This window comes from Sturnira hondurensis, unplaced genomic scaffold, assembly GCF_014824575.4.
Source record: "Sturnira hondurensis isolate 20B ecotype Veracruz unplaced genomic scaffold, ASM1482457v3 Scaffold0021490, whole genome shotgun sequence".
In the NCBI taxonomy this organism is placed as follows: domain Eukaryota; kingdom Metazoa; phylum Chordata; class Mammalia; order Chiroptera; family Phyllostomidae; genus Sturnira; species Sturnira hondurensis.
In genome coordinates this window covers 4,073,367-4,100,338 of record NW_028094121.1, presented here as the reverse complement: position 1 = coordinate 4,100,338, position 26,972 = coordinate 4,073,367, and the positions used below count along the sequence as shown (strand labels likewise).

Below are 26,972 nucleotides of genomic sequence, written 5' to 3'. Positions count from 1 at the left end.
TTCACGGAGAAAGTAAGTACAGAGCAAGCAGCCTGGCTGTGTGATCGTGCACACACACGGGCGCATCCACGCACACAGACATGCCTCTGAGTGACTCAGCTTTTTAAAAGCAGCCCTGCAGTACCCCCAGCCAGAGTCCAGCCACGAGAGCGGCTGAGAGCGGCTGGCAGGTCTGCCGTTGCTTTCCTCAGAGCCAAGGAGCCCCGAGGCGCCCGTCCCCCGCTGCCCTCCCGGAAAGAAGACGCGCTGACGCGGTGGGGACGCTTCTGGTCTCCATTGCTCCAGTTTGTCATTTTGTAAAGGAACAGCCTGCACATAAGAAACTATTTCCTTAAAGTCCCTGACATTAGCGTTCTGCTACCAAAGATACAGCCAAAGACATCTAAATAGCCACAGACTCCAAAAAAAATTAAAAAAAGGAGAAAAAGGTTTATTTGAGAACAAGAGTGAAAGCTTTTGCACAGACAAGGTAGAATTGTTCTGACCATCAACGCCACCCACAATCAGCTCTACCAGTATTATCACAGATGGAACGTATTTTTTTCTAACAGAGAGATAGGCATAGGGACTATGACTAAACAGAGTCAAAGGAAAGGTGAGGCCGCAAGTCTCGGCCCTCAGACTGAGTCACAACACAGGGTTTGAGCTGCACTAGCCAGTCTCCCAGTGCGGTGATTCCGAACTCGGCTTCCCGTCTGAGTCCCAGGGAGTCTCTGCGAGGGAATCCCCCCAGTTAGACTGTACCCTGGCCCGGAGTTTCTGGGCGTGGGGCCCAGGCATCGGTGTTTTTTGAAGCTTCCCGGGGGTGCCAATGCAGAGCAGCACCGCTGCGGAGGCTGCCGGCACCTACCGGCCAGGTCCTCGGCTGCCGAGAGCAGGGCCGTGGGCGCGGCCGGCCTCCACGCCCCCAGCCTCTCACTCTGTTCACGAACGCCGCGTGTTATCGGCTTTGGGTGCCATCTCCAGCCCTTCCACATGCCTTCGTGATTTTTAAAGCACTATTTAATCAGGCAATACCAGCGAAGAAAGGTAAGATGGGAAAGAAAATTTCCATAAGGCATGATACAAATAAATAAGTGAAAAAAAACCCTCAGGTTTAAGAGTAAAGCATGAGAAGTCAAACCCTGTGATACTTTATTTATATAAAAGAATAAAAATATTTTAAAAGGACCGATTAAAACTTATGTTTTTCAGCTTTTTCTACTCCTTCAACATGGAAACTGCTTCCAATTCAGAAAGATTTAAGGGAGGTAATTATTAAAGAAACACTTTACCTTTCCCCTGCGCAAAACCAAAGAGCCAAGTTCCCCATTTTATTTTTGGCGAACCGACTACTTTCCGTTCAGCGTCGGCAACTGTGCGACACAGATTGTTAGATATGTCAGCAGGAAGGTATGAGCTGTACGAAGTCATTACAAAAAGTCCCAAAAGAAAGTAAAATGGTAAAAACAACAATAGAAAAGTGATAAAACACAAACGAAATAAGAAAATGCCCGGTATTTACAGCCTCTGTCTGAAATGTGACCGTTGCTCTACTTTCAGCACAAAACAGAAGCAGAGACCATTTCTCGACGGGGGTCACAGATGAAGCCGAGGCCGGCCAGTCTCGGGGGCAGACATTCATCCCAAGAAGGGAGAGACTCAGTTAGCAACTTGCTGGGATTGGAACCATGTCATGGTCTTCCTGCAGTTCTGTTACTAAAAATGACACAAAGCAAATGATCCGGTGTGGTCTCACGGAAATGACTTGTCACCACATTTCAGAACGAACTACTCAGAGTCACAGGCACTGGGTCTGGGAAAGCAGAGCGGGACGGCCGCGCATTCGGGCAAGGGAAGTGTGTCTTTTCGAGTTCAGAGGGGGGAGGCAGGGCTCTAGGGCCTGGGAGCTTCTGCACGAATGATTCTTCTAATAGTCCTAGAGAGAGAAAAATGAAGTCCCAATCATTCTCAGCAGAACACTGGTTTGAAGCTTAAAAAAAAAAAATCTCCTAGGCCCTGGCTGGTGTAGCTCAGTGGATTGAGCGCGGGCCTGCGAACCACACAATCTCGGTTCAATTCCTAGTCAGGGCACATGCCTGGGTTGCAGGCCAGTTCCCAGCAGGGGACTCCTGAGAGGCAACCATACATTGATATTTCTCTCCTTCTCTCCTTCCCTTCCTCTCTAAAGATAAATAAATAAAATCTTTTTTAAAAATCTCCTAAAAAAATCTCCCCTTGTTAGGGGATTACCCTGTAGCCAAAGATTCTATTTTAAATGCAATGCGCAGTATTTTACATCTGAAAATGGCCTCTCCTCTGAGCCCAAAAAGGGACTGAAACACCAAGTCTGCCCTAATTATTAGACATCCTAAGCGCACCAGTCAGAAACAAAAAACCAACATTAACACTTCATTAGTTAATCGAAGGGAAGTCTTCTTCAGTAAAAACGTGCAACTCCTTTCTCCGACATAAAAAAACTAAATAACGCCTAGAAGTTGAAGTGTATACAGACTGACATCCCAGATTTCGAAACTTGAGTTGTGATCCCAGATGAGGGACACTCAGGCTCTGAAGACATTTTCCTCGTCACCCACAAAGTCCCCAGCCTCTCTGCAATGGTCCGGCTGATACTTACGGCTCGTGGTTTTTTGTTTAACTTCAGATCAATCCTGCGAGGGGAAAAAGAAAAACATTTGCATTTTAATTTACAGAAAAAGAATCCAAGAATCAGCTACTGAATAGGGCACAAGCTATAACAGAGACTATTTGGTTAAGTAAAATCCACATTCTTCATTAGACTATGTCATATTTGGTTGTTTATCCAGATATTACTAAGCAAGTATTTAAAAAAATGAGCAGATACTCTTGCCACAAGGCAAACTTAGATGACTCAAAAAGAAACAGAGAGCAGTTATGAAAGCCATACAATTGTTTTAAATTATTCCAAAATTGCACATTAAAGAGACTGAATTAGGAGGGCATGCTCTACGTTAATGTGTTAGCTCTGTAACGACATCGCTGGTGATCACCGAGACACACAGTGATCCAGGGTAGGAAAGAGACTAGGAGTTTGTGTTTCTGGGCATGAAACACAAAAGAAATGAAGCAGATTTCAATTGTTAAATCTTTCCAAAGCAAAAGATCAAGATCTTAAACTATTAACTTCCTTAAGAAGCAAAGCCAGAAAATCAATTTAAATAGGAATTAAAGTAAAAGTTATCTATTTTAAAAGCAATTAAAGTGCATAAAAGTGAAGTTTACTTAATTTTGCTGAAGTTATTAAATAAAATGTTACCTCCATCACGTTTTTCTGTTTTTAAAAAAAACTTCCCAGCCTAACCTAATATACATACCTACAATTAAACAGATAAACTATGGGTTAGAAAGGCCTCGGAAAGGCACACGGTCTCTACACACTGAACAGCACAGCACAGACACCAATGCAAGTCACACTTACTCAAAGTCATAATCAAACATGCCAGACGGGCTGAGGGGCAGCATTTGAAAGGAAGAAAGCAATAGAAATTAATATACTAATTGAATAAATTAGTCAATTAGCCACCCTAGCAAGATTTGTAGAAACAAAATCAGCTTTAAGAATCTTAAGCCATAAAGTTTTCAAACATCAAAGCACCAAAGATTTTGTGGTCGGGAGATTCCCTTCCCTCAGTGGTTTTCACATCAGAAGAACAGACTATGAAAGGAAAAGTTATTTCATCAGAAAACCAGGTACCTGCAGGCCGTCTGTCAGTGGCCAGATTCAGAGTTAGAACTTGGGGAACATTTATTGTGATGACAGATATAATCAGAGCGTTAGGAGAAACAGAGAAAGAAGGGTTTAGTCATACAATGAAAGGCTCTTGGAAGACAGTACCAACAACTCGGCGAAATGAAAGATAAAAATATACATTTAAAAAAACATTTTGCAACTTTTAACTCAAGTAGTATGTTCTAAACGAGTTACACATTCTAAACGAGGTCCTTTTCTACAGAACTCATTCTAGGGGCCAGGAGTGGAATGAGTGCACTTCAGCGACAGGTGAGTCTCGTTCCAGAAACTGCGGAGCCTGAACTGGTGATGGCAGTTAACTGTTTACGTCAGGGCTGCACCCCTATGAAAACAAAGAGAAGTTGACACCCACAAACACCCAGGGCTCAGGGACCCGGAGGGCAGCCATTGCAGGAGAAAGTCGCGCGGGGCGCCAGGCCCACAGGCTGGGGTCTGTGCAGGCCTCCTGAGCAAACGCCAGCCCCGCTCCCGGCTGCTCCAACCTCCCCAACTACCCACGGGCGGCAGAACAACAAGCGAGCGGCTGTCTCTCCCTCCCAGTCAGTGTCTGCGGGAGTGAAGGGGGAGAGAGCCGGCACCCGGGCCACTGGGAAAGAGCAGAAAGTAAGTGCACAAACCAGGAACCGTCGAAAATCTAACTGTCAGCATCACTCAACCTTGTTCACCAAGCAGACAGTGCCGACCTGGTGACAACTTCACCCACAACCCAGAGGGGCTCTGGAGTTAGGCATGGAAATAAAAACCTAAAAGAGCGCTGTAAGTTATTATTTCAATGTTTTTTCTTTAAAGATACTGAAACTTAGTCAGATAGCACATAAAATATAAAAATTCTGAACAGTGAATTGTGATCAGTTAGGAGTGCTAAAAATTATCTGATAAATGTTCATATTCCTAAAGAGGACAAATTCAGAAGTTATTCCTTTATGCTAAAGAACCATATTTACTTCCATTTTGCTCCACCCACCACTAAGCAATGCCTGGCACAGAGCAGGTACTCAGACACTTGTGGAGGTGATTCACTGCTGACCTCACCCCACCACACGGGCGTGGCCAGAGGAGGAACCATGCGGGTGCAAGCTCACGGAGGTGCACGCACTGTGGCCAGCCCCGCGCTGCCACACTCACTCACTCAGTCGGGCGCAGGGTTGGGGACAGATGCACTTCCCAACTAAAGATGGCAGGGGTCTGAGGGCCGTAACTGGCCACTGAGCCACCAGTCAGGCACACTCAATGGGCTCTTCCCAGACAGGGGGGGGGGGGAATCAGCCCCACCCTGCTGCCTTGGGGCAGGCTCGGGCAGATGAAACCAGGGAAACGGTCCAAGGACCCTGCTTCCCAAACAGAAAACACTATTTGTAAAAACAATACAAAGATCTTCATAAATCCTAGTATTTTTCTGGAAGGAGTTAGCTTCCAGGGCCAGAACAAAAAGGGGTGGAAAGAAGTGCAGTCCCTACAGAAATCTACTAGGAACCCACAAGAAGTTAGATTGAATGCCTAATTCCATTTTATCAACAGCTAATCAGGTCACAAAGGGAAACGAGGTATTGCCTGAAATAAACAGGAGCTATCTAGAGAGTGTCTACTGGCATCAGTAATTCAAAAAAATGTCCCAGAAACGTTAATGGAATCCCCTACTCTAGACCCAAATAGGAAAAGCACCATTACTATTATAAAATGACACTGGAGTATATTTAATAAAAGCAGCACAGGGCATGACATTTAGTCAACTCGACAATTTTGAAAAATATTTTTAAGAGCGTGGTTCTCTGCTACTCTTTGTGATAAGCCAGCATCAGCCCCGTCCCAGCGATCAGACAAGCAGGCTCACAAAAAGAACAGATCTGTCATCTGTGCTTTTTCTTACTGCCCTTGTGAGATCGGCCTGGTGATCTGTGGTTTGCAGAAAAACGCTAAGCTGGCAGTCCTTAGCCACAATCTGGAGGAAATACTATTTCTGCAGCCTAAAGCTACCACCACCAGCAAGAAAAACTCTTAACAGAATGAAAGAATCAACAGATTCCTAAGAGGCTTAAACCAGTAGCGTTAATACTGCATTATTCCCACATGCCGCACCCACAGAGCTAACAATTTAACACCTTGGGTGCAGGAAGGAAAATCCTACCATGTGCACAGCGACCTGATCCAGAAGAAGACTGGACTGCGGGGAGCCCCACCCACCCCTTGCAGGCCTCCGTTCATCTCCTCAGCATGAGGGCTCCTGGGGGAGCCAGAGAAGAGCCCGCACACACACTCCTCGCTTCCAGGACTCCCAAAATGTCTAAGGCCAGGCCAAGCCTCCTCATTCTGGAAACTGCACTCCCGTCTCTGAAGGCAGATGTGGAATTTCCAGTGGCCTGAGATAAGTGGCCTCGCGTGACCATACAAACCCCAAGTGGAGTCAATACTAAAACCCTCTCTGGGCAACGCCTGGCCTCTCTGCCCACTGATGTCATTCCTACCTCACTGCGCACTGCAAAAAAACACAGCGACAAATGTTAATCTAGGAAGGCATTCTCATAGCTCACAGACTTTACATTGTTCCTCTGATATCTGAAATCAGCATTTTGCAGAGACACACAAAAACAGAGATACCACATGCAACACACAAAAAAGCATATTTAAAAAGAAAATACGGCATGTCAGATCAGTTCTCTCCACTCTCGAGGAAACAAGAGGAGGCAGGGATCAGCACTGAGAGAAAGACTTTACCCCACTCTGCAGCTTCCCAACGTGGACTAGTGAATGTTTCAAATACTGTCACACAGACTCCATTTCTATTTCCCTTTTCCACTTTGTGAAAGGACTCCAAATTCACTGCACGAAACCAACTTTGGGTGAAACAAAATTCTTCTGCACTAGGAGCAGGGAGAAGGCGGCCCTTCCGCGTGGGTATGCACACGCCCACCGACTCCTCAACCAGTCTGTTTCATCGGGGCCAACAGGCCTTCTCCCCAACAGCAACCGAAGGGCCAGATCAACCCCGAAGAGTTTTCATTCAAGTAAAGCCCCTGCGTGGCCACGGTCACAGAAACTCTGGGTGGGTGGGGGCGGGCCGGGGGCGGGGAGGCAGGGGGAGGAGCTCCCTACCACTGACCTGTGCCGGTTTTTATTCTTTCGTTTTTTATGGCTGCTGTGATGACTTCCTGAGGAAGTGGAAGAAGCAGCCTTCTGAGGCTTCACTCCCTGCACAGATCCATCCAGATCCTCAGGGTCCTCCTGGTTGGGCTCATTTTCCTGATTGTGGAAGTCTGGAGAAGTGTCACTTTCCGTCCCACTTCCTGGCTCCCCTGGAGGGAATAAACACACAAAGCCCCGGCAGCACCATCAGTACTCCTCAGGCAATCTGTCGTCAGGAGAGATTTTTTTGAGAACTACTATATTTTTTTAAAAAAACTAACTAGCTTCCCCCACAGCAGCCACTGAGGAGCAGCAGCCACGGCTCTCCACCGCCCCACGGCCGTGGCCTCAACAAGGACCACAAAGTGGCAAAGAACGTGAGCCAGCCGAGACACGGCTGCCGCGGGGGCACCTCACCCAGCACACCAAGCTCCCGAGGGACATGATCTCAGCGGTGTGTGGCTTTGCCTCCTATGAACAGCACACCATGGAGCTGCTCAAGGCCTCCGAGGACAAGAGGGCCCTGAAGTTCATCAAGAAAAGGGTGGGGACACACATCTGTGCCAAGAGGAAGGGAGAAGAGCTGAGCAATGTTCTTGCAGCCACGAGGAAGGCAACAGCCAAGGACTGAGCCCCATGCCCTCTGTGTAATGAAACCTGCTCAGGAAAAAACAAACAAGCAAACTATACTCCTATCCTCATTGATCACACCATCTAAATGACAAAAAGATACATAGAATCAAAGTATCAGTTACCAGAGTTCCTGACACATAATTGGAAACAGTGTAACCAGAGGCCACAGATCAAAGCACAGCTGGAAAATAGGAACATAACCAGGATAACCTCACTGCATAAAAGTTATCTGGCCCTAGCCAGATAGCTCAGTAAGTTAAAGCACTGTCCTGACACATCAAGGTTGCAGGTTCAATCCCTGGTCAGGGCATATGTAAGAAGCACCAATGAGCTCTGGGTGAGGTTCAGTTGGTTGGAGCATCATCCCATAAACCAAAAGGTCATGGATACGATTCCCAGTCAGGGTACACACCTAGGTTGTGGGTTCAATCCCAGGTTGGGGAACATACTACAGGCAATCAATCAATGACCTTGGTGTTTCTCTCCCTCTCTTTCTCCCTCCTTCCCCTCTCTCTAAAAAAGTGGCTCAGTGCAGTGCAGCCTGAGAACTGAAAGGTCAGAAAGAGGTCAGAAAGGCTCAGTGGATTTAGTGCCATAGTGCCAGCCTGCCTGCAAACTGAAAGGTCATCGGTTTGTCACCAGTTTGGTTCCATTTGGTTTGATTCTCTGCCAGGACACATGTCTGGGTTGCAAGCCAGGTCCTCACTTGGGGGCCTTGGGGGCGTGTGAGAGGCAACCAATCAATGTATCTCTCATACATCAATCTCTCCCTCTATTTCTCCCTCCCTTCCCCGCTCTCTAAAAATAAATAAAATTTTGGTAAATGTATTATTTTTAAGACTTTACTTAACTGTTGGAGGATGCTAAATATATATGTATGTTATCTGTTTCTAAAATTTGTCAAAAGGGGTTATGTAGACAGTAGGACCAGGGGCTAGTTTTCTTCTTTTCAAGTCTTTGTATTATAAACTGCTGTGAAGAGATTTCAAATTGAGTAGCACATGGGCCCTGACTGGTGTGGCTCAGTGGACTGAGCGCGGGCCTGCAAACCAAAGGATCAAGGTTCGATTCCCAGTCAGGGCACATGCCTGGGTTGCAGGCCAGTTCCCAGCAGGGAATGCAAGAGAGGCAACCATACATTGATATTTCTCTCCCTCTCTCCTTCCCTTCCCCCTCTAAAGATAAATAAAAATAAAATCTTAAAAAAACAAAAAAATTTTGAGTAGCACATGGACACAAGAAGTAAAAGAGGTGGTTTCTCAAAATCAAAAGAGAAATAGAACCAGACTGCAGAAATCACAAAATCCTGTTAAAATGAAATCCTATTTTTTAACACTTCATGAAAGCAACAGAAGAGGGAGCTCTAGAACTATAAAGCCAGAAAAAGTATACATTTAAAAAAATTTTTTTAAACACTTTATTTATTTTTAGAGAGCAATAAAGGGAGGAGAAAGAGAGGGAGAGAAACATCAATGTGTGATTCCCTCTCATGCACCCCCAACCAGGGACCTGGCCTGCAACCCAGGCATGTGCCCTAGACTGGGAATCAAACTGGTGACCCTTTGATTTGTAGGCTGGCACTCAACCTGCTCAGCCACACCAGCCAGGGCTAGAAAAAGTATATTAACCAATCAGGTATTTCTACAGTTCAGAAAAATAGATTTCATACAAAAATTAGCAAAAGAATTTTAATACTTACCACATAAAACTACATAACCAAGACCACATGGCACTGGCATAAGAACAGACACACAGAACCAGAGAGGGAGTTCAGAAGCCAGATATAGGAGGTCTGTCCAGAAAAAGTCCAGCCGTTATTAATATGACGAGAACAGTTTGTGCAACATCGATGGAACCTGGCAGCCAAGGAGAGCGGACTGGAACGCACACGTGTGAACAATGATGACTTCACTGTACTGGTCAGTGGGGGCAGTAGATGCCGGTGAGTAAGCCTGTGCACTGTGTGGTTGTCACATTCAAAATGCTGGAGCAAACAGAGCAAAAAATCTGCACCCAATTTTGCATTAAGCTTGAACATTCCTCTACAGAAACTATTCGGATGATTCAGGTCACAGCTATGGGCAGCTGGCAGTGGCAGTTTTATCACGGCAACACACCCACTCATACATCACGCCTTGTGCAGAGTTTTTTGGTGAAACATAAAATCACCGAGATGACTCAGCCCCCCTACAGCCCAGGTTTGGTGCCCTGTGACTTCTGGCTTTTCCCAAAACTACAGTCACCTTTGACAGGGAAGGGATTTCAGACCATTGATGAGACTGAAGAAATACGATGGGGCAGCTGACAGCAACTGGGAGAACTGTGTGAGGTCCCAAGACGCCTACTTCAAAGGGGACTGAGGTGTCATTGTCCTGTGAGCAATGTTTCTTGTACTTTGTATCTACTTCAAAAGTCTCTATTCTTCATGTTACGTGGCTGGATACCTCTGGACAGACCTTAAAAACCTTTAACATTTATGATTGATTGATTTTCAACAAAGGCATATTGACTAATCCGGCCCTTCTGCGTTTGACCGGCAATTCAGTTCAAGGACACTGGTGAGCAACGCACTACCTGTCCCCCAGGGGCCGGGTGCCGTTGGAGCTCTGCGTAAGCAGATGCGGTGGTCACATTCCATAAGCTAAAACTGTGCCCATCGAGTCAAACCCTGTGAGTGGTGACAGCAACAGGCCAGGTAGCAACCGATGTCCCAGAGAAAAAGAGTGAGTTACTCATCTCCAAGGAGGACATACAGAGGATCCAGAGACACATGAAAAGATGCCCAGTATCACTAGCCATCAGAGAGATGCAAATTAAAACCACAATGAGATACCACTTTACACCGGTCAGAATGGCCATCATAAACAAAGCAGTAAACAACAAATGTGGAGAAGGTGTGGGGAAAAGGGGACTCTGGTCCACTGCTGGTGGGATTGCAGACTGGCACAACCATTATGGAAAACAGTATGAAATTTTCTAAGAAAACTAAAATTGGATCTGCCTTTTGACCCAGCAATTCCACTGTTGGGATTAAATCCTAAGAACCCCAAAACACCAATCCCAAAGAACAAATGCACCCCAATGTTCATAGCAGCACAATTTACAATAGCCAAGAGTTGGAAGCAACCTAGGTTCCCGTCAGTAAATGAGTGGATAAAAAAACTATGGTACATATACACAGTGGAATTCTATGCAGCAGAAAGGAGCTCCTACCTTTTGCAACAGCATGGATGGAACTGGAAAGCATTATGCTGAGTGAAATAAGGCAGGTGTTGAAGGACAAATACCATATGATCTCACCTTTAACAGGAAGCTAAACAACAAAACAAACAAGCAAGCAAAATATAACCAAAGACACTGAAATAGAGAACAGGGGGACAGTGACCAGAAGGGAGAGGGGAGGGAATTTCAGGGGAAATAGGGGAGGGATTTAGAGGAACAAATATAAAGGATACATGGACAACAACTAAGAAGGGTGGAAATGGGAGGGAGGGGGGAGCACGGGGCGGGGTGGGTTGGGATGGGAGTAATAGACAGAAAACTGTACTTGAAAAAGAATTAAATAAATATTTTTAAAAAGAGTGAGTTATTCAGGAAAAAGCTCCACTTTTCCCCCTTTAAAAACGAGATGGGAGACTTCTGGCCAAGATGGAGGCATAGGTAGACACGCTGTGCCTCCTCGCACAAGCAAAATAAGGACGACAACAATTTGGAAACAAAAACAACCAGAACTGACAGAAAATCGAACTGAATTTAACTCCAACAACCAAGGAGTTAAAGAAGGAACATTCATCCAGACCTATAGGAGGGGCGGAGTCCGGCAGCCCGGTGGAGAGGACTCAGAGCAAAGCGCGGCCGGTGGACGGAGCGAGGTGGTGGATCGTGGAGGGGTGCGGCGGGCAAGGCAGCTGGCAGACCGGGTGGTCCCACATTCATGCGCAGATAAACCAAGCAAAACTGGGGAGTGGAACGGGGCCCCAGGACCGGTAAATAAAGCCTCAAATCACAGATGATTGAAAACATCTGCGGGGGTGGCGGCGGCAGCAGCAGGAGAGACTCCCAGCCTCATGGGAGAGTTTATTGGAGAGACCCACAGGGTCCTAGAATGTACACAAGCCCACCCACCCGGAACTAGCAACAGAAAGGCCCAGTTTGCTTGGGGGAAGTGATAGAAGGGACTGAAAACTGGCAGAGAGCAGAGCAAGAGCCATTGTTCTCTCCCAGACCCCCGCCCCCACATACAGCCTCACAACCCAGTGACTGGGTTGCCCCGCCCAGGGAACCCTAAGGCTCCGCCCCTCATTCCATAACAGGTGCATCAAGACAAAAAAAATGGCCCAAATGAAAGAATAGATCAAAACTTCAGAAAAGCCCTGGCTGGTGTAGCTCAGAGGATTGAGCGCGGGCCTGCGAACCAGAGGATCGCGGTTCGATTCCCAGTCAGGGCACATGCCTGGGTTGTAGTCCAGTTCCCTGCCGGCCAACTCCCAGCAGGGGACGCACAAAAGGCAACCATACATTGATGTTCCTCTCCCTCTCTCCTTCCCCTCTAAAGATAAATAAATTAAAAAAAAAAAAAACTTCAGAAAAAACACGACTAAGCAACAAAGAGGTAGCCAACCTATCAGATGCACAGTTCAAAACACTAGTAATCATGCCCTGGCTGGTGTAGCTCAGTGGATTGAACACAGGCTGCGAATCACAGAGTCACGGTTTGATTCCCAGCTGGGGCACGTGCCTGTGTTGCTGGCCCAGTCCTCGGTGGGGGCCATGTGAGAGGCAACCACACACTGATGTTTCTCTGCCTCTCTTTCTCCTTCCCTTCCCCTCTCTCTAAAAATAAAAAAAGAAATAAAATAATTGATCACCCAAATAACTGGTAACCCCTCTCTTAAAACACTGGTAATCAGGGTGCTCACAGAATTGGTTGAATTTGGTTGCAAATTAGATGAAAAAATGAAGACTACACTAAGTGAAATAAAGGAAAATGTACAAGGAACCAATAGTGATGGGAAGGAAACTGGGACTCAAATCAACAGTGTGGACCAAAAGGAAGAAAGAAATAACCAAATAGAAAAGAATGAAGAAACAAGAATTCAAAAAAATGAGGAGAGGCTTAGGAACCTCCAGGACATGTTTAAACGCTCCAACATCTGAATTATAGGGGTACCAGAAGGGGAAGAGGAAGAGCGACAAGTAGAAAATTTATTTGAACAAATAATAAAGGAGAACGCCCCCAGTCTGGCAAAGGAAATAGACTTCCAGGAAATCCAGGAAGCTCAGAGAGTCCCAAAGAAGTTGGACCCAAGAAGGAACACACCAAGGCACATCATAATTACATTAGCCAAGACCAAAATGAAGGAGAGAATCCTAGAAGCAGCAAGAGATAAGGGGACAGTCACCTACAAAGGAGTTCCCATCAGACTATCAGCAGATTTCTCAAAAGAGACCTTACAAGCAAGAAGGGGCTGGAAAGAAGTATTCCAAGTCATGAAATCCAAAGACCTACAACCAAGATTGCTTTATCCAGCAAAGCTTTCATTTAGAATGGAAGGACAGATAAAGTGCTTCTCAGATAAGGTCAAGTTCAAGGAGTTCATCATCACCAAGCCCTTATTATATGAAATGCTAAAGGGACTTGTATAAGAAAAAGAAGATGAAAAATATTAACAGTGAAAGGACAGCAAACACACAGTTATTAACAACCACACCTAAAACAAAAATAAACTGAGCAAACAACTAGAGCAGGAACAGAACCACAAAATGGAGATCACATGGAGGGTTAGCAACAGGGGAGTGGGAGGGGGAGAGAGGGGGGAAAGGTACAGAGAATAAGTAGCATAGACAGTAGGCAGAAAATAGACAGGGGGAGAGTAAGAATAGTCTGGGAAATGTAGAAGCTAAAGAACTGACAAGTATGACACAAGGACATGAACTAAAGGCGGGAATGTGGGTGAGAGGGGGTGTGCAGGGTGGAGGGGAGTGAAGGGGGAAAATGAGACAACTGTAGCAGCATAATCTATATTAAAAAAAAAAAACAAAATGGAACATTTCATGCGTTTGCGTGTCACCCTAGCGCAGGGGCCACGCTAATCTTCTCTGTATTGTTCCAGTTTTGGAATATGTGCTGCTGAAGTGAGCAGGAAAAGCTTCATTTAGGGGTAGAATTTAAACTGGACCTTAAAAAAATGAGAAGCCAAAATAAGTACCAAAAACTGCACAAGCAAAAGGGCAGAGGTGAGAAAACACAGGTATATTTGATCACGGGTACATCTGGGACCAGTGAATCAAACATCTTTTAAACAGAGAACTTGAGAGATGAGGTGAAATGGAATAGCAGGTTAAGAGAACTCGTAAATGTCACAGTAAGAAAAGGGTTTTATCTAGGGAGCCAGGCCAAGGTGAGGTTCAAGAGAACTGACTGTGGCTTAACCTTCCTCGGCCTGCGTCCCTATCTGTCACGTGAGGATTCTTTCTCTTCTCTGTTGAGTATCTCCGACAGACAAGGCGCCAGGCTAAACACTGGGGCTACCCCAGGGCAGCATTCCCCGTTTTCAAGGAGTAGCTCCGAGGATTAAATGAGATAATGTAAGTAAAGTGTTTGCTTAGTGTCAGCAACACAGTAATTGTTCAAATCTCAATATTCCTGAGATCCACAAGCATGCAAGTCACATTCTAAACAAACAGCAAAGACCTTTTGCAGTAAAACAGTTGTTAGCAGGACATAATGTGGCAAGACATCAAGAACGTCTGAACAGAGAAGTCACATCCAACAATGAATATTTATGGAGTTCTCTGTACAAGTCTGTGTTTTAGGATTATTAGGCTAGAAATGGCTTATAAGAGGGATTTGAGCCCAGAAAACTAAATTAAACAGTGTCAAAATACAAAGTGAGACCACAAAGTGAGAGTAATTTTCTTCCTGGGCTCAGGGAAGCAGGAGGGACTGATGGAGAAGGGCTGGGTGACAACACCTGAAAATGCAGCAGTGAGTCAGCCCACGAGAGGGCGCTGCCACTGTGGAAAGACACGCAGGTCTGCTTCTCACTGACGAAGCAGTGAGCAACCCATTTCTACAGCGAAGGACATCAGATTTTGATTAATGAATCTACAAATGAGACACTCTACTCATAAAAAGAAAGGAATAGCTATTGTGTCAAGACAGTAACTTGCAACCAGCACTAAACATTTAAAGGGCTCAGGACGATGCTACAGCAGCAGCAGCAGCAGCGGGTCGCCCACGGGGAGGACATGAGCAGAGGGGAGACGCGGGTCGTTGCATCGTTGCAAGCGCCAGTGTCGTCCAGGAGAACGAACAGTAGAAACTATGCTGATCCTTTAAACGAAACTGGGTAAAATCTGCCTATTTTGTTTTTCCTTTATTCTTAAAAAAAATATGCTTCACTAATCTGCATAAAATCCCCCTTTACAGCCATGTTGACCCACTTCGTTATTCTAGTTTGGGTACATCTGAAGCCAGAGAAGCAGAATGTAATGCATTTGAGGAAAATTTTCAAAACAGTTTAAAAATAAAATGCCCAAAGTGCAAAACTCTAAAATCCTTGAGATCCAAGAACATGCAAGTCAGAATTCTAAGAAAAGAGGATGTTCCCTTCATTGCCACCAAAGATCAAAAATAGAGAAATCATTCCACAAGATTTGTTACACAGAAATTCTGAGACACTGGTGAGATTCTGTAAAAAGGAAAAGATATGAAAGGCAACACAGACCACACCTCTCACGGAATTAAAGCTGGGTTTGAACCACCTGAGTCGTTCAGGTGCTTGACCCTCGAACCTTGAACTCGGTTTAAAGAGGCCCACGCACCTTGCAGAAGCAAATAAGTCTTCTCTGGAAGAGAGCACAGCACCTTCATTCTAGCCCTCAAATTATTCTACGAATATTCTTTTTTTTATATATTTTATTTATTTATTTTTAGAGGGGAAGGGAAGGAGAGAGGAAGAGAAACATCAATGTATGGTTGCTTCTCGTGCATCCCCTGCTGGGAACTGACCCCTGCGGGGAACAGGCCTGCAACCCAGGCATGTGCCCTGACTGGGAATCGAACCGCAATCGTCTGGTTCACAGGCCCGAGCTCAGTCCACTGAGCTACACCAGCCAGGGCTCTACGAATATTCTTAATAATAAGAGCAGTGCTCAAAGATAATCAAGCACACAGGGAGGCTAGATTTCATGAGTGATGACCGGTAGAAACAACGAACACAAACAGGCCATCGAGGACTTCACAAAGTGAAATTAAATACAGACTACAGAATAACTGTACTCACTACACTTAAAGAAGTAATAGACAAGTTTGAAAATAAGTGCAGAGAAAGCTATTGAAAAGTTACATGGCAGATTTTATTTTTATTTATTTTATCCTCACATGAGGACATGCTTATTGATTTTTAGAGAGAGGGGCTGGGAGGGAGAAAGGGAGAGAAACATCAATGGGTTGCCTCTCCCACGTGCCCTGACCGGGGACCAAACCTGCAACCTAGGCATGTGCCCTGACCGGGAATTGAACCTGCCACCTTTCAGGTTACAGGATGACACTCCAACCAACTGAGCCACACCAGCCAAGGCTACACAGCAGATTTTAAAAATAATTAAGTAGAGCCCTGGCTGGTGTAGCTCAGTGGATTGAGCACGGGCCTTTGAACCAGAGTATTGCGGTTCGATTCCCAGTCAGGGCACATGCCTGGGTTGCAGGCCAGTTCCCAGCAGGGGACACATGAAAGGCAACCATACATTGATACTTCTCTCCCTCTCTCCTTCTCTACCCCTCTAAAGATAAATAAATAAAATATTTAAAAGAAAAATAATTAAGTAGAATTTATGAAAATAAAATTGCAATAACAAAGAAATTAAAATCAAGGGAAGATTTCAACAAATCTGATTTAGTTGAAAATAATTCTAGGAACTGGCAGATGAGAAATACTCAGGCCAAGATGGAGGCATAGGTGGAAACACTATGCCTTCTCCCACAACTAAGTTTGAATACAACAAAGGTTTGGAGAAACATAGACACAACCAAAGGACAGAAAATTGAATTATACGGAAGTCCGACTACATCTAACTGTTCAACGGGGATGGTAAGAGGGGCGGAGCCAGCAGCGAGCGGGGTCGGGCAGGACAGGGCCCCCGACCCAGGCGCGCAGGCAGACGGGAACCAGTTGGGGTGCGGGGCAGACCGCGGGCGCATATTCGCGCACAGTAAGACAGACCACGAAGGCCCCAGGGGGCGAGGGCTGACGGCGGTGGCACACTCGCGTGCAGTGGGACGAAACTCGTGGGCCCGGTGACGGCAGCAACTGCGGCACCGGTGACGGCCCGTGGCGGCACCGGTGACAGCCGTGGCGGCAGGAGGCGGACAGGACGCCATAGTCCTTCTTTGACCCCGCCCCCACATACAGCGTCACAACCCAGCGACTTAGTTGCCCTTTGGCACCGGTGAGGGCCGGGGCGGCAGGCGGCAGACGGGATGCCAGAGTCCCTCTTGGACCCCGCCCCCACATACAGCGTCACAACCCAGCGACTTAGTTGCCCAGCGGCACCGGTGAGAGCCATTGTCCCTCTTTTACCCCGCCCCCACATACAACGTCACAACCCAGCGACTGAGTTGCCCTGCTCTGGTGAACACCTAGGGCTCCGATCCTGCTCCTGCTACGTAACAGGCATGAACAGCCCAAAAGATGGCACAAGAAGAACTCAAAGTCCCAGAGCCGATAACTCTAAGCGACCGAGAAATTGCCAGCCTCTCAGAAGCACAATTCAAGACACTATTTATCAGGATGCTCACAGAACTGGTAGATTATAGTCACAAATTAGAGGAACAAAGTCACAAATTAGAGGAACATATGAAGGCTAAACTAATTGAAATGAAGGGAGATGCACAGGAAACCAATAGTGATGGAAAGGAAACGGGGACTCAAATCAATGGAATGGACCAGAAGGAAGAACAAAACATCCCACCAGAAAGGAATGAAGAAATGAGAATTCAAAAAAATGAGGAGAGGCTTAGGAACCTCCAGGACATCTTTAAACGTTCCAACATCCGAATTATAGGGGTACCAGAAGGGGGAAAGAAACAGCCACGAGTGGAAAACGTATTTGAACAAATAATAAAGGAGAACTTCCCCAGTCTGGCAAAGGAAATAGACTTCCAGGAAATCCAGGAAGCTCAGAGAGTGCCAAAGAAGTTGGACCCAAGAAGGAACACACCAAGGCACATCATAATTACATTAGCCAAGACCAAAATGAAGGAGAGAATCCTAGAAGCAGCAAGGGATAAGGGGACAGTCACCTACAAAGGAGTACCCATCAGACTGTCAGCGGATTTCTCAAAAGAGACCTTACAGGCAAGAAGGGGCTGGAAAGAAGTATTCCAAGTCATGAAATCCAAAGACCTACAGCCAAGATTGCTTTATCCAGCAAAACTTTCATTTAGAATGGAAGGACAGATAAAGTGCTTCTCAGATAAGGTCAAGTTCAAGGAGTTCATCATCACCAAGCCCTTATTATATGAAATGCTAAAGGGCCATATATAGGAAAAAGAAGATGAAAAATATTAACAGTGAAAGGACAGCAAACGCACAGTTATTAACAACCACACCTAAAACAAAAGCAAAATAAGAGGACAGCTAGATCAGGAGTGGAACCATAGAAATGAAGAACACATGGAGGGTTAGAAATAGGGGGGTGGGAGGGGGAGAAGGGGGGAGAAGGTACAGAAAATAGCATAGATGGTAGGTAGAAAATAGATAGGGGGGAGGGCGAGAATAGTGGGGGAAATATAGAATCCAAAGAACTTGAGACACGTGGTTATAAACTAAGGAGGGGAGAATGGTGGGGGAGGGAGGGTGGGGGTGGAGGGGAATGAAGGGGGGGAATAGAACAACTGTAATGGTATAATCAATAAAATATATTTTAAAAAATACTCATAATGCAGTACAGAGACAAAAAGATACTGGGGTGGCCAAGAAGTCTAATTTTTTTCTGTAAAATAAAAGACATTTTTATTTTCACCAATAACTATTGATTTAGATATTTTAACATGTCAGCTGTCTCCCATGTGGCAGAACACTGATTGTTCTCAATTAACGTCTCAATTTGATGGCTACCAACTTCAACTGGTCTACCCATCCAGCAAGAAAGCCCCAGTTCAAAACTTCATGAACCACTTTCGACACGTTCGATCAGTCACAGCACCTTCTCCATGCACTGCACAAATCTTTTTTGTGTGTATTTCAGTTGCATGTTTACCTTTCTTGAAATAATAAAGCATAATATGCCGAAAATACTGTATATTTTCTTCCATCTTCAATACTAAAACAGCTTACACAAAAATTCACCAATTTTGATGGTTTTTTAAATTATGTATCTATCTATTTTAGAGAGACAGGAAGGGAGGGAGACAAAAAGTGAGAGAAACATCGTTTTGAGAGCGAGATATTGATCAGTTAGTTGCCTTTTGCTCACTCCCAATCAGGGACTTGGCCAAGAACCCAGGCATGTGCCCTGACTGGGAATCATACCAGTGACCTTTCAGTTCTCAGGCCAGCACTCAATCCACTGAGCCACACCTGCCAAGGCACAATGTAATTATTTTAAAGGGGCTCTGACCTTTTGAATTCATGAACCCCAGGATTTATGTAATTCTCTATACTCTGCTTTACTCCAAAAAGAACTCAAGGCAGCTTGCCAAGGTTTACATAATGAAATCCAGTCAAATAAATTTAAAATGAGATAAGGCAAAGAGGAATAGAAGGGGAAAATAAGCTGGATACAGTACTAAGATTCAGTCCAATGCATGTTATAAATTCATGTTTGCTTTCTAGAGGAGTACCACAAATCTGGCTTTAAGCATTTAGCACCCATGCAAAATGGGAAACAGTTAATTACCTGATTTGCAGTAAAAAAAACCACTAGTCCCTCAGGAAAAAGAACTATTCCTATAAGGGATAATAATTAGAATGATAAGCCCTGACCTCATGGCTCAGTTGCTTGGAGCATCAGCCCATAAACTGAAAGGCTGCAGGTTTGATTCCCTGTCAGGACATATGCCTAGGTTGCGGGTTCAGTCCCCAGATGGGACACACAGAAGACACAACCAAACAATGTTTCTCTCCCCCTCTCTCCCTCCCTGCCCCTCTTTCTAAAAAACAATATATAATAGCCCTGGCTGGTGTGGCTCAGTGGACTGAGCACGGGCCTGTGAACCAAAGGGCTGCCGAGTAGATTCCCAGTCAGGGCACGTGCCTGGGTTGCAGGCCAGGTCCCCAGTAGGGGATACGTGAGAGGCAACTCACACTGATGTTTCTCTCCCTCTCTTCCCTTCTCTAAAAAATAAACAAATAAAATCTTTGAAAAAAGAATGATAATAAACAACATTTGCAACATCCCCTTACAATACAGACAGACACATTTTACAAGACCAAATGTAACTTTATAGGGAAGACCAAAGAATACTACTATGATGTGTTGCAGAGACAAAGCTCAATCCAGGAGAAAGACCTTAGGGTGACGGATGGTCTATGAATACTTCAGAAAACCTTGAATACCTAAGTACCTGCCTCAGTCAAGCTCCTGAAAGGAAGTATGGAGACACTGCCACACTGAGCGAATAATTAGGTACAGAGCCATACTGAACTCTCTACTAAGACGGGGGCAGGACGAGAGATTCTTATAAACACAAACCTAAGGAGTGTAGTCCATCTCGATTCACAAGGGTGAGACCAGGCATTTTCCTTAACCAGTCTTCCTGCTCCACAAAGCAGATAAAATGGCCTTCCATTCTACAAGTGGCATTAACTGAGAAGACACAAGATTTAACTGATGGTCATAGCAAAAGAAAAATCAAAAGGACTTGGTATGATGGATTAGGCTGGCAGAAAAAGAAGTAAAAATGTCTACAAAGTTTTGAATGGTGGAGAAGTACTAAACAGAAAAACTGGGCAGACATGCTTTGAAGGAAACAGAACAGCTCAGCTTTAGACAGAATGTTTGCATTTGAATACCTGAAAGGAAACATGCAGAAGACATTTTCCAAAACTTTTCTAACAAATGTATCACTAAAGCTCAGGAAAGGGGTTAAGGACAGAGTTACAAATTTAGAAATCTGTACAGAGATATTAATGGAAGTAGCTGAGACATCCTAACTCTCAAACTACCAAAATCCCTCTTCTTCAAACCACTGCCCCAAAGCAAAACACTGGACCCCACGGTGAGACGTGCCATCTGAAAGAAGCCCACGGCCACAGTACAAAAAGGAGGTCGCACTCCAGGCGACCCAGGGCAGGGCACAGGGAGAACACTCCACGCCGCCACACAGAGTCCGACTCAGAAAGTGTGCGGGCCTATATCCCGTCACTAGAAATTAGAACAGAATTACACTGCATGGCTCACAGGAAGTGACAAGGTTCATTACAAAGTAAATATGATCTACTCCCCATTTTACAGTTAAGAACACACAGGTACAATCTGTTTGCAGGGTCAGATTTTCCTGAAAATTAAATTGGACCTATGGGGATTTACTGGGTATGTCTAAAATTTTTCATGATAAAAGCGGGGTTTTTTTTAACTTAAAAAAATTCCCTAAGACTTATCAGGAGTGAAGACACATCTTTCTGGTTCTGAGCCGCTCACATCACCCTTCCTGTGACAGTAGTGGCAGAAGGAAGGACTTCTAGAAAGAAGACACAAGAGCATTAAGAGATGCAGTCTTCAGATACACAGTTGGAAAGGTGGTAAAGGTAGAAACCACGGAAGCTTCAAAATACACTGATGAAAAAGTAACTTACTCTTCTCAATGAGCTGGTCCTGAACTCCTGCCAATGCACTTACTGCCTAGAAGAAAAAACCACTAGTTACTATAAAAACTGTCACGGACCTTAGACGAGCTCTTACAGACAGCAGGGGTCGAGGGGAGGCACAGAAATGGAACTGACGTCTTCCCCAACCGCACAGAGCTTCGCCCACGTCACTTACAGCTGCTGACGTAACGGAGGATTTGCTGAAAAGCCGCTCGGCTTCCTTGAACTTCCGGTTCCTGCGATCGTTTTTGCTGTTGGAGTTTCTAAAACACACGAGGAGTCATTATAAGCACCCGCCTCTGTCTCTGGCTCACACTGCGGGTGTCCCAGGGAACACGTGCGGAACTCATTTTGTGTTCATCCCCCCACACCACCTCGACTGGCCAACGCCCGTGTACACAGCAATGCCTTCGCTGCCGTGCATGAGGCTGCTTCAGCTGGCTCATAATCATTTTCATAGGTGTATATTTTAATGACTTAAAAAACAACTAGTGTAGACCAGTGATATGAAGTATCTCTATTAAATAAACTTAATTTTTTTTAACTTTGAAAATTTAAAGGAAAACCCAGGGTTCCTTAGAAAAATGGTTGGGGACAATGTGCTCAGACTAATAGAATTAGTGAAAAGGACAAAGGAATCACCGTAAGGAAGCTCCCTCCTGCCAAGTTTGGGATAAACTGAGCATCAAGGAGGATGATGGGTGGGTCAGCTTCGTGAAAGTCACTGAGCTATATTTACAATTTGAACACTTCTCTGTCTACATGTCAATAAATTAATTTATACCAAAAATAAACCTCTATAATAAAAAAGTGACAGTGTTAGATTTTAACACTAATTTTTAAAAAATCCATGAGTCTATAGTGATTTTTAAAAATATTTTATTTATTCATTTTTAGAGAGTGGTGAAGGAAAGAAGAGAGGGAGAGAAACATCAATGTGTGGTTGCCTCTCACGTGCCCCCTCCTGGGGACCAGGCCTGCAACCCAGGCATGTTGGGGAATTGAACCAGCAACCCTTTGGTTCTCGGGGCTGTGCTCTGTCCACTGAGCTACACCAGCCGGGGCTCTATAGTGATATTAATGAGAGACAGAGAAAGAGAAGATGAAAGGGAAGAGAGAAGTGCTGGCTGGTGTGGCTCAGTGGACTGAGCGCTGACCTGTGAACTGAAAGGTCGCTGGTTCCATTCCCAGTCAGGGCACATGCCTGGGTTGCAGGCCTGGTCCCCAGGAGGGGGCGTGTGAGAGGCAACCACACAATGATGTTTCTCTCCCTCTCTTTCTCCCTCTCTTCCCCTCTCTTTGAAAATAATAAAATCTTTAAAAAAAAAAGAAAGGGAGGAGATAAAAAGGGAAGGTTCTTCTTTCAGAATACCAGTACTAAATGTAAAAAAAACTAGTAAAATTAAATCACCATTTTGCAACTTCCAGTATAATAACTTATTATGATAGGAATCAACAATGTAGACTAAACCCACCAAATAAAAATGGGGGGGGAGCAGGGAGAACAGTAATATTCCCACGGTCTAAAAGTATAAACTCCAAACTTACATGTTAATTTAAAAGAAAAGGAATAAACTTTACAATGGAGAAGTCACGTGGTCAAACTCAGCAGCACCCACGATGGCATAATCTGACATTATGTGCCTCCTGATAAAATAACAATGAATAAGAGGTACACAAACCACTAATGCAACATTTCGGTCAGAAATGTTTAAAGGATCTCTCGTGAGGTCACAACAAGAAAAACGTAGAACTGGGACACCCTACAACATAATGTCATAAACTTCACTGTCAAAAAGGGTGGGAGACTCTTCTGAACTAGAGACTAGAGAGACAGCATAGCTAACGCAATGAACAACTCCAGATCAAAACAAGGTAGCACAGCATGCTGGGACAATTAGGGAAATTTTCATAATGGCTGTATATTAGATGATACTATTATGTTGTGCTAATTTTATCAGCATCACTGTGGCCAGGTAAGAAAAATGTTCTTTTTTTTTAAAGATTTTATTTATTTATTTATCTTTAGAGGGGAAGGAGAGAGGGAGAGAAACATCAATGTATGGTTACCTTTTGTGCGTCCCCTGCTGGTAGTTAGCCTGCAAGGAACCGGCCTGCAACCCAGGCATGTGCCCTGACTGGGAATCGAACCGCGATCGTCTGGTTCACAGGCCCGCACTCAATCCACTGAGCTACACCAGCCAGGGCCAAGAAAAATGTTCTTAATCTTAGAGGATGTAACTGCTGACATACTTAGGGGCAATGTGCCATGAAGTCTCCTTCTAACTTTAATAGGGGTAGCAAGAAAACCCCCAAGAAAGTCTAAGGAGAAAGAGGAGATATAACCACACAGGGGTAGCCTAACTGAGACCTCTGTGGTGACAGCCCAGTTCTGTATCCCGACTACAGTGGTGGTTATAGGAACCTCCACACTTAGAAGTGGCAGAAGTACACACACACACACACACACACACACAATGCTAATGGCAATTTCCTGGTTTTAATATATAGTTACATAAAACCCAATGGGGAAAACTGGGTGAAGGGTCAGGGGTCCCCTCTGTACTACTTTTGTAACCTCCTATGTATCTACAATTATTTCAAAATTAAAAAAAAAAACTAACATAGACACAGCTGGGTGTGTTGATCTATATCACAGAGAAAGAGGAGAGAGGGGAAACATGTGGCAACAAGTTAACAACTGATGGATTACAGTGGAGGGTCTCAGGTGCTCATACACTATTCATCCCATTTTCTATAGATTTAAAAAATTCCAAAAAGTTTAGAAAGATTTCAAGATTATTATTACTAACAAATGGTGGCCCTAGCTGTTGGGGCTCGGTGGATAGAGAGCTGACCTGCAAATCAAAAGGTCACAGGTTCAATTCCCGTTCAGGGCACGTGCAGGTCCAATCCCCAGCTGGGGGCGTGTGAAAGCCAACCAATCGCAGGTCCAAGTCTCACTCCCTCTCTTTCTCCCTCCCTTCTTCTCTCTCTATAAATAAATAAATAAATAAATAAATAAATGGAATCTTCGAAGTACATAAATAAATGGGGGTGCAGCTGGCACTAGGTATGGTAAATACTGTGAGGATAGAACTCATCACGACTGATTCGAATGTGGAAAACATTAACAGGCCACTGTTGTGTAAGGTATTATACGCTGTACTTCATTTAAGCCTCACACATACCTGTGCCATGGGAGGGACTTTCCCTGTTCTACAGATGTAGGATTTGCTTAGGATTACTCAGTGAGACTAAGGCTGAGCCAGGGTCCAAGTTCAAGCCCAAACCTCTTTTCATACTACCACTTACTATACACCACCTCCCTGCAAAGCTGCTACTAAAAACTAACACTAGCCTAAAAACAAGTATCAGTAGGTCACGATACAAACCCCACAGGCTTCTGACACTCACTTTTGGTTGGTCAGATACCTATCCCAGCCACGAATAATATTGCCGTACATCTGAGTGTCTTCCAGGTAGCTTCCTTCGAAAGCATAGATCTGCCTCTCCAAGTTTGCCAGCGTTTCCTGAGAGATGAAAAACAAGGAAATGGATGCTGCCTCTTAAACGGAAGCGTCAGGTCTGACCAAACTGAAATCTTGCTATTAGACTTTTAAACTCAAGCACAAATACACTAAACCAACATTGTGGAGAGATGGATGATATGGGGAGAGACAAGCGGATTAAGACAGTCTAGACCTGTCCTGCTGGATCCCTTTGAGAATACAATGGAACACAGAGAGCTTGTCCCCTGAAAAATGCATACATATACAGAATTTTGTATCTACTTCAGAGGGTTCATGGAAACCCAATTGTGGAGAACCCTGGCTCATGCAGACTCCACTCCCATGCATAAAGGTAGGGCGATCAGCCTTCTATTGCTAGCCAACTCACTCCTCTCCGCTCAGAAAGACCGCCTCCGCTGGACAGCCAGTTGCTATGGAAACCTGGAAGGGCTTCAGGTTAGATGGGCTCCCAGGTGCCCAACCAAGCCCAGGGAGGCAAAGAGGGCTTAGCCACCAGGGTGCCTGTCACAATTCTTAACTCCCTAGACAGAGTCCTCTCCCCTCGCCTGTCGCCTTCTAGACGTTCCCAAACACATCGCATCCCTGCCCATCAGAAATCCCATTCAATGGATCTACCCCTAGTCCCCAAAAGAACACGCGCCCCTCTATCCTCCAAGGACCATAGTGGATGACTGAGTCCCCCTCCCACAGCCGCCTCCTGCCCCAGCCCAGCGAAGCCCACCTGCACGCCCGAACCAATCGCCTACAGCCTACCGACACACCCGCCCTCACCCACCCCTAAAGCTCACCTCCACGCGCCTTTGCAGCGCTGCCACACCGAAGCTCCACAACCCCAAGCGCCATCGCTTCCCCATGCCCCCGGCCCGCTCAGTCCCCCTCCCCCCACCCTCCGGCTGGGCGCCCAGCCCCTGACCCCGGCTCCCGCACGGCCGGGAAGCTAAGGCGCCGGCGGGCCGCAGAATGCGCAGCCCAGCCTCAGGCCTCCGGATTCCCCGCCGCAGCGCAGCGCCCGCGAAGTAACGGCCTGGCGCGGCGGAGCTGGGGCCTGGAGGCGAGGGCAGGCGCGGGGCCCCCACCCGGACTCTCTTGGTGCTAGTCCCTCACCGCCAGCTCCTGCTTCCGCTTCACGAGCTCCGCCAGCTCCCGCCGGGTGTCCGGGATCTGCGGCGGCGCAGCCTTGTTATGCATCGCCATGTTGGGCTAAGGCGGGCAGCGGCACCGCCGGACAGGGGCGGTCCCTGCGCGCCGCCGCCCGCCAGGGGGCGCCCGCGCCTCACTGCGCCTGCGCACCAGGCTACCGGAGACGCTGTCGGCGCGGCGCTCTGGGCCTCTGACTCGCGCGCGCACTGCCGGGGGGACGCTGGTGGTGGGACTCTCGGGGTTTTAGTACTACAGGCGTTTCTCCTCTTCGTGGATGGCTGACCATTACAGGCTTCTCAAACTCACAGTGAAGGCTCTTCAGTGAATGACTTTCACTGTCCACCGAATAATAGCCCAAGTGAGAAAACTCTCCTTCACCCCTCGATCCCGTCCAAAACCAAGTCCCCCGGCCTGGTAGACCCCGCAAATCCATTTGCTTCTACCACCTCCCTCGTTCATCCAGGCCCTCTCATTTGGGGCTACATTATTCCAATAGACTTCTGTTTCCACATTTAGCTGCGTTTAAACCATGATCCACAGTGGTGCCAAGATAATGCGTCTGGAAAACATGTAGTGTCTTTCCCTTGGTTTTAACCTTCCAGTGGCTTCCTATTGCCCTTTATAGAGTCAGGTACTAGGTACGGTATGTGTCGTGGTTAGGGGCGCAAACTGGAGCCAGAACTACCTTGTTCAAAATCCTACCTCTACCTGGCTGGCGTAGCTCAGTGGATTGAGCGCGGGCCTGCGAACCAGAGGAACGTGGTTCGATTCCCAGTCAGGGCACATGCCTGGGTTGCAGGCCAGTTCCTGGCAGGGGCCAGTTCCCAGCAGGGGATGCAGAAGAAGCAACATTGAAACATTGATGTTTCTCTTCCTCTCTCCTTTCCTTCCCCTCTAAAGATAAATAAATAAAAAAACCCCATGACCCCATGACCCCAGGTCATCGATTAGATGGAGCAT

The 26,972-nt window shown here is 45.9% G+C and overlaps 1 protein-coding gene and 1 non-coding gene across 6 annotated transcripts; both read right to left on the bottom strand.

The window, feature by feature from the left end:
* Window positions 1–411: 411 nt before the first annotated feature.
* On the bottom strand, window positions 412–26,121 carry MEAF6 (MYST/Esa1 associated factor 6). 5 transcript variants are annotated; one of them, XR_005064569.1, is made up of 8 exons: window positions 25,977–26,120; window positions 24,757–24,872; window positions 21,515–21,602; window positions 21,328–21,373; window positions 6,870–7,062; window positions 3,278–3,335; window positions 2,618–2,651; window positions 412–1,918 (listed from the first exon to the last, which is right to left on the bottom strand). XR_005064569.1 is itself a non-coding variant. In XM_037032560.1 (8 exons), the coding sequence occupies exons 1-8, from the start codon at window positions 26,064–26,066 to the stop codon at window positions 1,910–1,912; spliced, it is 606 nt and encodes a 201-aa protein (XP_036888455.1). In that variant the 5' UTR covers window positions 26,067–26,121; the 3' UTR covers window positions 412–1,909. The 5 variants fall into 5 exon arrangements, 4 of the variants coding, with proteins under 4 accessions (XP_036888455.1, XP_036888456.1, XP_036888457.1 ...); XM_037032560.1 differs by lacking the exon at window positions 3,278–3,335 and adding an exon at window positions 3,440–3,469 and having other exon boundaries at window positions 25,977–26,121; XM_037032561.1 differs by lacking the exons at window positions 3,278–3,335; window positions 25,977–26,120 and adding exons at window positions 3,440–3,469; window positions 25,661–25,741.
* Window positions 13,562–13,668, bottom strand: LOC118977690 (U6 spliceosomal RNA). Its single transcript, XR_005064584.1, has one exon. It is a non-coding gene; the product is annotated as a U6 spliceosomal RNA (small nuclear RNA).
* Window positions 26,122–26,972: the final 851 nt, after the last annotated feature.

Coding starts and splice junctions, on each gene's coding strand:
- MEAF6 (XM_037032560.1), bottom strand. CDS start 26,066: ATGGCGATGCATAACAAGGCTGCGCCGCCGCAGATCCCGGACACCCGG. Junction 21,374..21,514: donor CCTCCGTTACGTCAGCAGCT/GTAAGTGACGTG, acceptor TTTTTCTTCTAG/GCAGTAAGTGCATTGGCAGG. Junction 2,652..3,439: donor ATGTTTGATTATGACTTTGA/GTAAGTGTGACT, acceptor TTCCCCTCGCAG/GATTGATCTGAAGTTAAACA.